General features: G+C 38.4%; 1 protein-coding gene across 1 annotated transcript in view; it reads left to right on the top strand.

Annotated features, from left to right (window-relative positions):
* The window catches only part of MUC19 (mucin 19, oligomeric), a 189,266-nt gene extending 185,471 nt beyond the window's left edge, over positions 1-3,795 (top strand). Inside the window, 4 exon segments of the mRNA XM_025401355.1 lie at positions 793-907; positions 2,181-2,216; positions 2,865-2,973; positions 3,612-3,795. Of these exon segments, the coding sequence (XP_025257140.1) occupies positions 793-907; positions 2,181-2,216; positions 2,865-2,973; positions 3,612-3,795 (444 nt within the window).
* The last annotated feature ends 11,589 nt before the right edge of the window (positions 3,796-15,384 follow it).

Raw genomic sequence — 15,384 nt, forward strand, 5'->3', positions numbered from 1 at the left:
TTAAAAATCTAAAATGAAATATATGTGGTATATTAGGCAATAGATAAAACATCCTATGAGAGTTTTACTTTGATAACCCATTTATCACACTCACATTTCTACCTGGACTTCTTAAATTTTTAGTTTTCAAAGTTGATCTGACTTGAACCTGTGGTAGTTTTTTAACAAAAAATATGATGATATTTAAGAAACAAAAGGAAAGTTTTCTTCTGATCATTTATAGTAAAATTCCAATTTATCAGAAAGTTCATCTTGTCTAAGGCCGTGAAATAAATGCAGTTTCTCAAACTGTTGTTTGAATATTTAACATAAGCTAATTATAAAGTAACAGCAGAGAGCTTTAAAAGTATAGGAATATAGGCCAAGATAGAAGCAAGACATCTTGTGAGACTTGTCATTTGTTTTAATATGATAAGCCTATTTTGTGCCATTTTTCCCCCACTTAAATTTCTCGTTTCCCCTTAAGCTTAGAACATAACAATTAAGTGCTTGATCACTATAAAAAAACCTGTCTTGAAAATTTCTTGAAAATATAATAGAGTATCTGTTGGTGAATCTTCATTTGAGGATTGAGAATCATGACACATTTTGTGTCTCAATGAACAAATTTGGTTTATTCATGGAAGTGAAAGACTTTCAAACCATCTTTTCTTTACTATTAACCTAATGACAAAGTGCCTCTGGAAAATCACTAAACATGAATTTGAATTTTTAAACTGATATTCTTGCAAACCTCTAAAAGAAATAAAGGTGAATAATTATTTTGTTTTCGTCCTCCTCTTTTCCTCCCAGATTGGTGCTTCATTCGATGACCCCAGCAACCCCTGTGTCTCCTATTCCTGCAAAGACACTGGCTTTGCTGCAGTAGTCCAGGACTGCCCAGAGCAGACCTGGTGTGCAGAAGTAAGTCATCTTAACTAACGAACACTGAGGTTCAGTTCCCATATCAAACCCTGGCTGGGCGCAGTGGCTCACACCTGTAATCCCAGCACTTTGGGAGGCCGAGGCGTGCAGATCACCTGAAGTCAGGAGTTCGAGACGAGCCTGGCCAACATGGTGAAACCTTGTGTCTACTAAAAATATAAAAATTAGCCAGGCGTGGTGGCAGGTGCCTGTAATCCCAGCTACTCAGGAGGCTGAGGCAGGAGAATCGCTTGAGCCCAGCAGGCGGAGGTTGCAGTGAGCCGAGCACTGCACTCTAGCCTGGGGAACAAGAGTAAGACTTCCTCTCAAAAAAAGAAAAATCAACCTGTCTTCAATCTCATTAGAAAATATTTGTGTCTGGCTAGCAGACATAAATATCTGGTAGATCGATAGCTCTTTAAACAAATGCATTATATCCAGAGCCCAGGTGATTTCAGACATGCTCATCTTTTATTGTTAAGTATATAGTTTTTTTCATATCAAGAAAGGCTCTCATGTTTTGCAGGCTTTATAAAACTTAATTTAGTGCTCATCTAGAAGGAGTCAGTTATTATAGAAAGCATTTTGCTATTTCTAAACTAAAAAACTCACTAACTTTTAAAAATAGCTCAAATAATTATCTATAAGGATACCAATTTTTCTATATAATCATGTCTGGGTACTTTAGATCTTTCTTTGTGTCACAGTGTTCTCCATTTCTGTGCTCCCCAAGTATGGCTGAGTTTTATATTAATGAATGCTTAAGTTTCAATTATTAAGGGAGGTTTAAGTTATCATTTTTCTTTCTGAAGATATAATTGATAATATGGTTTAATGTTTTATTTTCGAGCTCTAATACCGGATTTCAATATTTATCATGCTTTTACTTTGTTATAATTTTAAACCTATCAATTTCTCAAAGGTGCAGCTTCTAATTGTGAGTTTCTAGTATGTAGTAATAATATTATTGTTAAAGCATTTTTCAGTAAGTGAGAAATAATCTAATATTATTTAATGTTATCTTTAACAAGAATTTAGTTTAAAGCTTGTTTTTCCTTTGCCCATTGTTGAAAAATTTTAGTCATATTTTTATTACTAAGCTGATGTCTCTCCTTTCCTGCCTTTTGCTTACTAGATCTGGGGTAAGATTGTCCATCTGTTCCATTTCCTCTTTGTGATGTGATGCATTTTAACCAATTAAGAAGTGTTGTATTATTTGCAGAAAAATTTAGAACAACGTTTCTCATTTTTATCTTTTTTCTTACCCCTACAGGAAGACAGAATCTATGATTCCAAAAAATGTTGCTATACATGTGAGTAAAGTTAAGTTCTGCACAGAGAAAAATGTAAGCTGTTGACAAAAGTTTAATTTCTTTAAAACAAAATGGCAGATCATTAAGAGAAAGTATCTTGTATTTTTAACACAACAGGTAACCTAGCCTATCTGTGTAAACTTCCATTGGATATTTGTACATAATGTATTATGGCTATGTATTCATGTTGACTGCAACATTCTTCTCAGTAAAAAACAATGTTTACAAGGGAACAAATGTAATTTTCATGGAAAAGATTAGCTTGTTCTTTTGACATCAGCAAGTTGTGTTGTAAATGGTGTATTAGATCATAAGGATAATCAGTGATGAGAAAATGGATGTCAAAAATTATTCATCCACCCCTGTTTTTGATGGATGTCAAAATAATCCGTCTGCCCATTTCTTCCCCTCTCCCTTCCTCTTACTTCTCCCCTCAACCCCTTCACCTGTGATAGTGTGATAGTGATAACAGGAACAAGATACCAGTAATCTGAGTATTAACCAGCTACCTTGTAATGGTGCTGAGATGGTTAATCTCCTCAATCATGTTGTGAAGTAGTTGCTATTATTTATAGGTTAAGAAAATGGAGGGCTAGCAATTGTTAATGTTAAACCTCACTTCTAACTCTCTTTTCCTTTTCGTTTTAGGTAAGAATAATTGCAGATCTTCCCTTGTGAATGTGACTGTTACCTACAGTGGTTGCAAGAAAAGAGTTCAGATGGCAAAATGCGCAGGGGAATGTGAAAAGACTGTCAAGTGAGTTCTTTGAATGTGTATCGTGTGTTAACTTTGTAACCTTGTGGAGAAAATGAACCTTTTAAAATATTACATGGAAAAACTTTTATGTGAGGGCAATACTATTTTGTTATAAGGACCAAATGAAAGAAGAATCTAAGATATTAAGATCTGAGAACTAAAATATTCACTTAAAATAGTGATGAGTCATTCCGAAGTAGTTTTCTAAATATGCCAAGCATGATACCTTTGTAACAAATGTACTCATCTTCATACAGTGACTACAGAAAATATTTAAGCAAAGAAGTGAATTTCTTGAATTACTTACACTTGAAATTTAGATAGTATGTTTTTCCTTTATGTACACTTTTATGTATAGATTAATATAGAGATAATAATCTCATATTAAGTTATATTTAACATTTTATTTAGTTTACTTTTTCACCATAATGCTCCAATTATGAGATTATAACTTCTTTTCAGATTTCTTATCACTGAGCAACATCAGAGCTTTACAGTGACAGGGGAAATGCAAGGTCTAGAAAAAGAATAAATTGGTTACAAGGCTTGCTAAGTCACTTAGACAATTACTGTTTGAGTAATGATGTCAATTTATCTTTAAAATTCTAAAAATGTTTATTACTGAATTTTTCTTTTAGGTACAATTATGATACCTTACTCTTGGAACATTCATGCCTTTGCTGCCGAGAAGAAAACTATGAACTCAGAGACATTGTACTTGACTGTCCTGATGGGAGTACGATCCCTTACCAATACAGGCATATCACAACCTGCTCTTGTTTAGACATATGCCAACCATATACGACTTTCATGTACAGTTAATGCTGACATCACCTTCCCAGTTTTAACAGGCCTGGTATTTATTTTATAAGTGAGGAAAAATAATCATTAAAATAGTGGGAATAACTAAACATTTGTATCTCACTCAAAACAGTGAGTTCTCATTATGAGGAATTTTGCTCTCTCGTGGACTGGATCTGAAAAATAAACACAACCTGACAAGCAATTCATGAGCAAGGGTATTTATTTTACAGCAAAACGAATTCTGCAAGTCTAGCAGAAACTGGATCATATCATGACTCTTCAATATATTTTCCTTTTATCCTTCAGCTTCTTATGTCCTTCTCCTGTTTCATTTCCTTCACTTACTGAAAATGTAGACTTGGTTTTCTTTTCTCACTTCCTGTGCCAGTTGCATCACTCCTCCCACCCTACTACAACTCCTCCTGCTAGGACACTAGTGACCTTCTTATAATTCTGCCTACAGGGTCTGACAGCGTTTCCATTCTTCCTTTCTTGAGACATTTTTCTCCTTGTTTCTATGACATCATTTCTTTTTTCTTTCTGTGACTTCATTTAAAATTAATGCTCCTACATTGTGTGGACAGCTTTATTTCTGCCAGTCCTCTAAAGTTTAGTTTTCCAGTTGCATCCTGTTCTGCTTGTCATTTTACTCAGTCCTTGTCCAATTTCATCGATTTAAGCAGATGTATTTACACGTTGAGGATTTCCAGTCTGTATCACCAACCTCAACCTCTGAGTTTCAGACACATTGATACAACTTTGAATTTAACACCTCTCACTGGATGCTCTATAGGTACCACAAACTCAGCAAGACCAAAACCAAAATAAATATCTTTCTCTATCTAACTCAGTCCTGTGCTTGTATATTGTGTACCAGTGAAGTAGGTAGCTAAAAAGAGAGATTAGACTGAGGCAGGCAGATCAAGAGGTCAAAGAAATCGAGACCATCCTGGCCAACATGGTAAAACCCCATCTCTACTAAAAAATACAAAAATTAGCTGGGCATGGTGGCACGCGCCTGTAGTCCCAGCTACTCAGGAGGCTGAGGCAGGAGAATCACTTGAACCAGGAGGTGAGAGGTTGCAGTAAGCCAAGATCGCACCACTGAATGCCAGCCTGGTGACAGAGCAAGTCTCCATCCAAAAAAATAAAAAAGGGAGAGGTTGAGGTTGACTAATATTATGGCTGTCATCTTTAATATATTCTACTGCCTTGTTATTTCACACACATCCTTCTTCCTGAACATATATATTCAAATGTGCCTTGGATAAATGATTTACATAGGTAAAATGTGTACAGTTATTAACACTCTTACCCCCTTCCTAACATGAAGGCAAACCCAAATTATCATAACCTATTGATGAACCAGTTCTTACTTTTCTATGTCACTTTGACTAGTGGTAAATTTAACTATCATCAAACACTGTATGTCTAATGGTGGAGAAGAAAATAGATGTGTTAGGATATTGGTAATTGCCACCAAAGGTGGATAACAATTCCTTATGAGTGGGCATTACACGTCTCACTTCTACAGCCAGTCCCAGGGCCTTTGGCTTTCCTCTATGTCTATCACTGGTTGCAGGTTTTCCTTCCTCTCAATGCATACCAGAGTTCATCATCTCACAAAATTATGAGGAGCTTGAGCCCTTGAAAATCCAAATGGCTGCGGTTGCAGGAGTTTCTTTAATAGCTTTTACCTCAGGAAATAGTAGATAGAGCACAGAGTCAACATTATACCCACATTACAGTCCTTACCACGTGGTAGCAGCTCTATTTTCACCTAATAGAATTAATCATCCCAGATAATAAGCTGACAGCATTTTCTGCTTAGTAAGCCTGCTTTAGACTTATGAGAGACCCCAAATGGCTAGCTGGGAGTTTCAGAACAAGGGAGATAAAATGAATGTCGATTTCTGGTCCAGCTAATATATTACATCCTGCCAACGGCACACCAACATCACAGGGTAGTATCCCTCAGCTGGTATCAGAGTGGAGGGCTCAGTAGGCTAATCTTTAAGGTTTACCATCTGTGAATAATAAAGTATAATACATTTATTGATGTATGTATGCAACTTTCTTTGATTTGATGCTGTATGAACTTTTCTTCACTTGAAAATAAATTCCTTTGGTTAGAAGCAGTGCTGCACAGCATTTCACGGCATGAATAAAGTATTCAATAAGCCTATAGATAGAAGTGCTAGTCTAGGCATATTAGACATAAAAAGGAAATGCCAATCCATACTTGGGAGTCTCAGAGAAAATAAATGCTGTCTTCCCACCACCAGAAAAGGATCAAAGTTGTCTCCTTTTTACCAAGTATCTGAGTGACATGACAGTATGAAAATGGAAGATCACTCTCTTCCATTTATATCACAGTACCATGATTATTGGCATGGTGGTATCCCAAGTGGCTTCAGTGGAGGGAATTTAGGCTGCTGAACCCATGTATGACCCTCATTCCTGCTACAATTGCTACCTTCTTCTTTAAGCATCCACTTACGTTCAGGTATGGATATATTCTGAATTATTCATACAATTCCCCCAACCCTTCTTGACATTCTCCATTTTTTCTCTCCTCAAGTCCTGGGCTATCTATACAAATTATTTGCTGTGTCTGAGAAATCAGTGTGAATCCTGACTTCAGGCCAATCTTCTGCCAAGCACAGTGGCTATAGAGAATTTTCCTTTACAGTTGTTGTTCACAGCACTCCTAAGGTGGGCTCACTTTTCACTGACACTGGGTCTGTAGGCAATCTAGCTTTGAGTCTTTTCATCCTGTGTTAAATGGTTATAAGCAATTCCTCCTCTAAGCAAAAGGCATTAATTCAGAGAAATGTGGCAGCCAGATAGTAGTGCATTGTGAGCCTTAAGAAATGATTGCTTGGATCTGACCTTCTGACTTGTGCCTTTGAGACCTGAATGGACTCTATTCTGTATATATGACTTTGGATTGATGATGGATTGCTGCTGAGAATGCCCAAATCTATGGCAACATAGAAAAGCTAATGCCCCCTCCAGGATGAGGGGTTTTGGTTCACAGTCACCTGTTATTTTAGTATTGACAGAAAGCTAGTATTTGCTGAAAATAGAAGAACTGCCTCAGGAGGTAGCGTGGTCTTGCTCCCAAAGCTCTGAAGCTGCTATTGCTATGACCATTTTATGACTTGTCATTGGCCCCTCTGCTAGGTTTTACTTTTCTGTTACAGATTCTTCTGGAACCATTGGATCAACACAGATTATGAGTTAAACATTGAGGTAGCTTTTACCAAAACCTCGATAATCTGAACTGATCTTATATTTTGTCTGAGTCCCTCTAGAGTTATCAGGTCTTAGGTCATCCAGTGAGTAGACCTTAGAAAGACATTTATATCCGTATAGGTTTCTTGATGTTTCCAAAATCCAAAATCCAAAATCCACTAATCCATCAATCTTGATGTTTCCAAAATCCACTAGGGTCTATTTCCTAATGTAGGTGAACAAAGTGTGAGAGCATGTCCTTCACTTCAATGATGAGGACCCACTATCTTCATATTACTAAGATTTAAGCTGATTACAGAAAAAGCCAATATAACAGTGACTTTAAAAAGATAGAAAGGTATTTCTCTCTCATACACAAAACTGGGTAGGTGACCCAGAGGGGCATGACTGTGCCTAGTCTCTTCAGTCTTATTGCAGAATGTACTGTCCAGCTTCCATCTTGTTGACCCACAATGGTTCCCACTAGCTGCTACCATCTCATTCTTATTGCAATCAACAGGAAAGTAGAATGGGAGAGGTGAGTGTGTGCTCCTCCTCCTCTGAGGGCAAAACTCAGAAGTGGCACACGTACTTCCACTAACATTCCATTGACCAGAATTAGAGACACAACTGTCTGGAACCACAACAAATGCTTCCAGAATGAGGGTCTATAATCATTGGGGATCTTTATAAAAATACAGATTTATGAATTTCATCCTGAGAGGTCCATTTCAGTAGATCAGAAAGCAGGTAGCTAAATCAGTTTTTGCGAGTAAAATTCCAGGGGCCATATTGTTCCATTTAGTAACAGAAACATCTAGAAAAACAGCTACAGTTTGAGTCATCACCAGACTAAGTTTATTGTGAGGGATATTGTGATGCACTGCTCAGATTCCCCTTCAGAAAAACAGGGTTTATTCCACAGCTGCTGAGAGTGCTGCCAAAGACTGCTTTCAGTTGTCAGCCTCCTTAGGGGTTTGCCTCAGCTAAAGACAGACACGTCCCCCACTGATATGTCCACCTTCTGGAGAAAAAAGGGGGCATCAAGTGAATGGTAGGGGAAAGTGGAAAGGCTGAGCACTCTCTCCCCAACTTGGTCTACGAATTCTTTACTCAGTAAGTTGCTGGGGCTTTCACTGAAGATGCACGATGCCTTGACTTCTCCCTCCTCCCAATCTTGTTTCCTTCCTTCTCTTCCACAAATTTGGATTCCAATAACACTTTATAACGAACCTGCTGCATGTAAATCTCCATCTTAGAATCTGCTCCTAGGGAGCACAACCTGTGCTGCTTATAGGAATTTAACATCATTCTCTAGAGTCCATCAATTATTTGTAGCATTCAAGTCTGAGAATTTAACGGGGAAGGTAGAGAAAGCAGCCTACCTATGTCTTTCAAGTCTTTGATGGTGGTTTCGAAATGAACTAAATTGTGTGAAGCCTCCTCTACTACCCTATCTCTCATTCCCTTTCCCCCTTCGGTTGTACAAATAAAAAATATTTACTTTCCTATATGCCAATGAGACTATTTTAATAGGCTCAAAAGACAACTGATCCTACTGTAAAATTGATGACAAGGAGTAAAGTTGATTACTGACACTCAAAATATAGAACTGTAATTTTGTCGAAACACTTTGAAAACTCAGTATTTCTGACTATTCTATCTTTTTCTCTGCCTATAATCCACCCCCCATATACTAGTCACTCTCTTTTCATCATCTGCCTGTCTACAGTTGGTAGCCCTATATATACTTTTAATTACAGTTATTGTTAACATTTATTTGTTTTTATTATCCCTTTTAAAGTAAGTTTTCAGAGAGCAGGAGGTTTGTATCTCTATCCCGCAGCTCTGCCTCTAATACCTAGAAGAGGACGTGGCATAGAGTAGGTAATCAATAAACATTTGTTGAGATTTGAATGAAAAAATCTAACAAAGGCAGCCAGTTAAACAATTCAGTTACTTATCTAGGAATATACTCATCAAATATTTTTTTTGCAGTGAAATTGAAGGTTCTTGTTAGTAATTAAAATTAATTATAACTAATTAATTATTGTTAAAAACTCTGTTTTAAGAAAACTATTCATGGAAAATTGCCTGCATTCAGGCTGGCCATTCTTCATATACTAAATTATATTCTTGGAGTAAATAAATAAGAAGGTGACATCTCCTAGTATATGTCTTCTCACTAGAGATACAGAATGTGGAGCAGTTAAATATGCAGGCTATGGAGCCAGACTGCCTTGGTCCAAATATCGGTTCCCCCTACCTAATGCTATATAACTTAGCCTTGCTTTAAAAAATAACATACTTACTGAGATGTAACTCACATACCATAAAATTCATCCTTTTAAAGTGTGCCATTCAGTGGGTGTTAGCATATTCACAAGGTTGTGCAACCCTCACTTCTATATAATTCCAGAATATTTCATCACTCCAAAAGTAAACCCAATACTGATTAGCAGGCACTGCTCATCCTCCCACACCCCAAGTCTCTGGCAAACACTAAGCTACATTCTATTTCTACAGATTTGCCAATTCTAGACATTTTATATAAATGGAATCATACAATATGCGACCTTTTGTGCCTGGCTTCTTCCACTTAGCATAATGTTTTCCAGGTTCATCTTTGTTGTATACATCAGTATGTCATTCCTTTATACTGCTAAATAATATTTCATTATTTGGATATATATTTTGTTTATCCATTTGTAGATATTTCATTGTTTCCATATTTTAGCCATTATGAGTAATGTTTCTATGAAAATTCATGTTCAAGTTTTAATGTGGATATATATTTTCAATTCTCCTGGGTATATATCTCGCAGTAGAATTGCTGGGTCATATGGTATCTCTATCTTTAACATTTTGAGGAACTGCTGAACTGTTTTCCAAAGTGACTGCACCATTTTACATTCCCATTAGCAATGTTTCTCTACATCCGTATCAATGCTTATTATTGTCTTTTTAAATTGTAGCCATTCTAATAGGCTATTTAACCCTTTTATACCCAATTTTCTTATTTGTAAAACAGAATAAAAATATTTACTTCTGAGGTTTGAGGTTGTATAAACATCTGCTATCATATTTTTGCAATCTGTGATTATTCTGCTTTTCCTCAACCTTGCAAAGCAGCTTACGACAGTTCTATGAACTGATTTGTGTACTGCTTACTTTATCTCTACTTAGAGAAATTGACAAAACAGAAATAGACGTAACATTCTTAAGTATATAGGAAATAACTATTTCATGATAGTAATTCGTAAGAATATCTACAATTAGACAAGGGTATTATCATAATCGAGTTTTGTCATAAAGAAATATGTCAAGCTTTGGGAATTGAGAAGATGGTAGCAATACAGGTCAACGCAAAGTTTCATTATGCTCTAAATGTGACAGTCTTGCTAATATCACTATTTTAATAACTATCTAAAATTTTAAATTACTTTTATAATAATTTTATTATGTCCCTGTAAACAATGTTCCATGGTTCTATTTTCAAAATTGAAGTAATTTGTTTTGGAAATCATTTTTGTTCATTTTATTTCTATTGTTAGGCTGGTTGGTAAATAATTGAGATAGAACTGCCATCTTTCTGGAATTATCAAAAGCCAATTTCTCTTTCACCTATATGTAGGAATCCAAACTTGCCAGCAAGAAAATTCCAAATTTGTTACCGTGTAGGATAAAGGAAGGGACCAACATCATCGTTCATTCTCTCTTTTTATCCATGGCATAAAGACACCAGCTAATTCATAGGGTGGTTGTAAGGATTAAATGAGATCCTTGATGTTTGGGATTTCCTTAGAAAATGCTAGCTAGTCACATGTAATGCCATTCTTATTGCTTTCCCTGCTTTACTTCTCTCGTCTCTCAGAGACCCTGGCTGGTTCTCCCACTCTCTCTTACCCTCTCCAGGGCTGGAGTTACTTGATGCTGACCTCCAGTTACAGTCCTGCATCAACAGGGTCAGTTCCACCTCTAGCACCAGCTCCCACCCAACTTTCTACACAATTGTTGCTAGTTTGGCATTGACTTTGTGCCTCAACTCTGCTACCTAAACTTTCATCTTGTTCCTGAAATCTAGACTCATTTTGTTCTCCAATTTTGGTGACTGGCCAAGAAAGAGGTTCAGCCTCTAGGAAAATAGAACCTCTGAGAACCTGAACCTCTTTCCTGGCTCTATTTTTCTAGAGCCTGAACCTCTTTCTTGGCCACTCGCCAAATAGCACCATCTCAGAGGGTTGGCCTTATTATTTTGCTATTTCACCTTCTCCTTCCCCTTCCTCCTCCTCCTTTTCTCCCCTCCACCTCACTCTCTGGGTCTTGGATTCTGCTATTAGGAAACACTCTTCTTCTCTCTTACCTGTAGTGTGCCTTGATTTCCCAACATATTTTGGCTCAGGTAATTTTGTTAAACTAGCATGTTACTTAGGCAATACTGCCCTCAAAAGAATTCTATTGCCCTGGGCAATAACTCCCCCATTATACAATGCTCACGAAACACCTTTGCTGTTACAGATTATTGAAGGTCATTGAAAGAGTTGTCCAGCCATATTGTTTGATTTGCATGGGGCCCTGAAATCTTGTGACAAAGAATATAAGCCTGTCCATAAGGACTTCAGGCATAAATAGACCTATTTTGTTTGTAGGTTAGAATTACATTTAACTATATTTGAGATTGAGGTCTTATTGATGCCAGAATCTTCATGAAGCATCAACTATTTCTTTTATGAGGGTCATGAGAGAGCTACATGCTTAAGGAAAAATAACAGTGGGATACAAGCTGCCCTGATACTGTTAGCCAGGCTTGTCCCAGTGGCATATATGAAATATTCCCTTCTCTTTGGATGGTAATAGAGGTCAGACAAGGAAACAAAGTGTTTTCCTATCTTCCTAATTCCCTATATTTGAATCTATTTCAGTGAACTGAATACCAAGTCTATGGTCAATTATTGTATGGCTGTCTCAGAAAAGAAATAAATGGAGTGTCAGTGAAATACTGCCTGCATGTTTGTGTAGCTATCTCTCTTACGTTTTTCATTATGCCTATGTATCCACCTGCTTCTAATAATGAAATGAGCATTCTAGTTGTCTTGACACACTTTGTAATTGGAAGGTTATCAAAAGACATCATTAAAGTTAGCATTAATGTCCCATAATATATTTGGCTGAGAATTCACCTACTGTTTAATTTTGCTTTTCAAATCATGTCCAGTTGTAAAATCCAATCTGCACCAGAGAGTATTATGTAATAGACACCACATTGATTTGTTTAATAATTATTTACTGAACAGCTACTATTCTAGGCCTTGAAAATACAATGACTCATAAACAAAGATTCCTTATACAGAGTTTACTTCTAGTTCAGAATAGTAGTACAGTTTACATATAGTTTATATGCTACTAGTATATATAATAAATATATCCAGTAATTTACATATAGTGGGAATAATAGGAAATAAATAAATAGGAGCTCTGAGAAAAATGAAACACATTGCTAAGACAGAAAGTGAGAGCATGATGAAGTTACTTAAAACGGACCTGGTGTGTGGCTCATCCCTGTTATCTTAGCACCTTGGGAGGCCAAGGTGGGAAATTGCTTGAGCTCAGAAGTTCAAGACCAGGCTGGGCAACACAGTGAGACCTCATCTCTACTAAAAATAAAGAAAATTAGCCAAGCATAGTGGCACACACCTGAAGTCCCAGCTACTTGGGAGGCTGAGGTAGGAGGACTGCTTGAGCTTAGGGGTTTGAGGCTGTAGTGAGCCATGATCAGGTCATTGCACTCCAGCCTCAGGGACAAAGCAACACCCTGTCTCCAAACAAACAAACAAACAACTTAATACTGTGTACTAAATGTATCAGGCCAGGCTAGGATATGCTGCATTAAAAAATTAACTCCAAAATCATAGTGGCTTATTACAAAAGTTTCTCACTCATGCAAAGTCTACTATGAGTTTTGTAAACTCTCCAAGACAGTAATCCTCCATGTAATGACTCAGCAATCAAGATCACTTTAATCTTGTTGACATCTCAATATAAGACCATCCAGTTGTGATGGAAAGAAAGAAGTGAGATTAGAATATTCCCAGTGACTCAACCCAGAAATGACACATTTTATTTCTGCTCACAGTCTAGTAACCAGAGCTGATCCAATGTCCTTGTCCTTTTCAGGAGAGTTTGGACATATGATCATCCATGTGCCTAGCAAAAAGAAGTATGTGCTAGTGATAGCAACAGGAGACAGGCAAATTCCTAGGCAGACAGAAATGGATCTCCAGTGAAAACCAACCTTCAAGTCAAGGGCAGCTGAAAGCCTGAAAACCAAACTGCCAATTCCAGATAGAGTCCACAACTGAAGTGAGAACTTCCCTGTCTTACCTACTCCCTCTTAACTGGTTCCTTCTGAATGATGTCTTTTAACCAATCAACTAGTGCCTTTTCCAAGACCACCCATGGATGAATCAGCATCCAATTCCCTATTCCAAGCCCACAAAAGCGCCAGACCCAGGCTCACAGACAGCTATTCACTTCAGGTCCACTCTCACTGTTGAGGGCTTTTCTTTCACTCAGTAAAACTCTATTGGCGTTATTCATTCCACAGTGTCCATGTACCTCATTCCTCTCGGTTGTGGGGCAAGAACCTGGAACTCGCCAAATGGTGGGAGTGAAAGAGCTGTAATGCTACTGACTGCCAAGCTGCAGACAGCAGGAATAAATTAACTGTAACTGTCTTGCCAAACAACAGGAGGGAAGAAGCCACTGGGTGCCACTCTCTCCTGCTTGCTGACATATGGGATTGAAAAAGGCACTGGGCACCACACATGCCCACTTGCCAAGCTATGGGAATGAAGGAACTGCTGGGTGCCACTCCTTCCCCTCACTGAAATATGGGAGCAAAAAAGCCACAACACTAGTGATATATACCCCACCTCAGAAGGTCTCCCTGATGCTTGAATAACAAGAAAAAAGGAGACATTTGAAGATAAATGTGATAAACAGTGCAGGTAGAAGAAGCTAGAGTAAGCGCATTAGTCTGTTCTCACACTACTATAAAGAAATACCTGAGACTGGGTAATTTACAAAGGAAATAGGTTCAACTGACTCACAGTTCTGCATTGCTGGTGAGGACTCAGGAAACTTACAATCATGGCAGAAGGCCAAGGAGAAGCATGCACCTTCTTCACAAGGTGGCAAGACAGAGTGAGAGCGCAAGCAGGAGAAATGCCAGATACTTATGAAACCACCAGATCCCATGAGATTCACTCACTATCACAAGAACAGTATGAGTAAAACCACCCCTATGATCTGATTACCTCCACCAGGTCCTGTGCATGACATGTGAAAATTACATTTCAAGATCAGATTTTGGGTGGGACACAGCCAAACCATATCATTCCACCCCTGGCCCCTCTCAAATCTCCTCACATTTCAAAACACAATTATGCCTTTCCAACAGTCCCCCAAACTCTTAGCTTATTCCAGCATTAACCCAAAAGTCCAAGTCCAAAGTCTCATCTGAGACAAGGCAAGTCCTTCTCACCTATGAGCCTTTAAAATTGGAAGCAAGTTAGTTACTTCCTAGATAAAATGGGGGTACAGCCATTGGGTAAATACACCCATTCCAAATGGGAGAAACTGGCCAAAATGAAGGGGCTACAGGCCCCATGCAAGTCTAAAGTCTGGTAGGGAAGTCATTAAATCTTAAAGTTCCAAAATTATCCCCTTTGACTCCATATCTCACATCCAGATCAGGCAAATGCAAGAGTTGGGCTCCCGTGGTCTTGGGTAGCTCTGCCTCTGCGGCTTTGCAGGGTACATCTCCCCTTCTGACTGCTTTCACAGCTGGTGTTGAGTACCTGTGGCTTTTCCAAGTGCCAAGTGTATGCTTCAGTGGATCTACCATTTTGGAGTCTTGAGGATGGTGGCCCTCTTCTCACAGCTCCACTAGACAGTGCCCCAGTGAGGACTCTGTGTGAGGGCTCCAACTCCACATTTCCTTCTACACTGCCCTAGCAGAGGTTCCCACGAGGGCTCCACCCCTGCAGCAGACTTATTCCTGGACATCAAGGCATTTCCATACATCCCGATGTCTAGGCAGAGGTTCTCAAATCTCAGTTCTTGACTTCTGTTCACCTGCAGGCCCAACACCCAAGTGTAAGTCACTAAGGCTTGGAGCTTGCACCCTCTGAAGCAATGACCCCAGCTATACCTTGGCCCCTTTTAGCCATGGCTAGGATGTCAGGTGCCAAGTCCTGAGGCTGCCCAGATCAGCAGCAGTGTGGCCCTGGGCTTGGCCCATAAAACCATTTTTCCCTCCTAAGCCTCCAGGCTTGTGATGGGAGTGGCTACTGTGAAGTCTCTGACATG

This window comes from Theropithecus gelada, chromosome 11 (genome assembly GCF_003255815.1).
Source record: "Theropithecus gelada isolate Dixy chromosome 11, Tgel_1.0, whole genome shotgun sequence".
NCBI classification, from domain to species: Eukaryota; Metazoa; Chordata; class Mammalia; order Primates; family Cercopithecidae; genus Theropithecus; species Theropithecus gelada.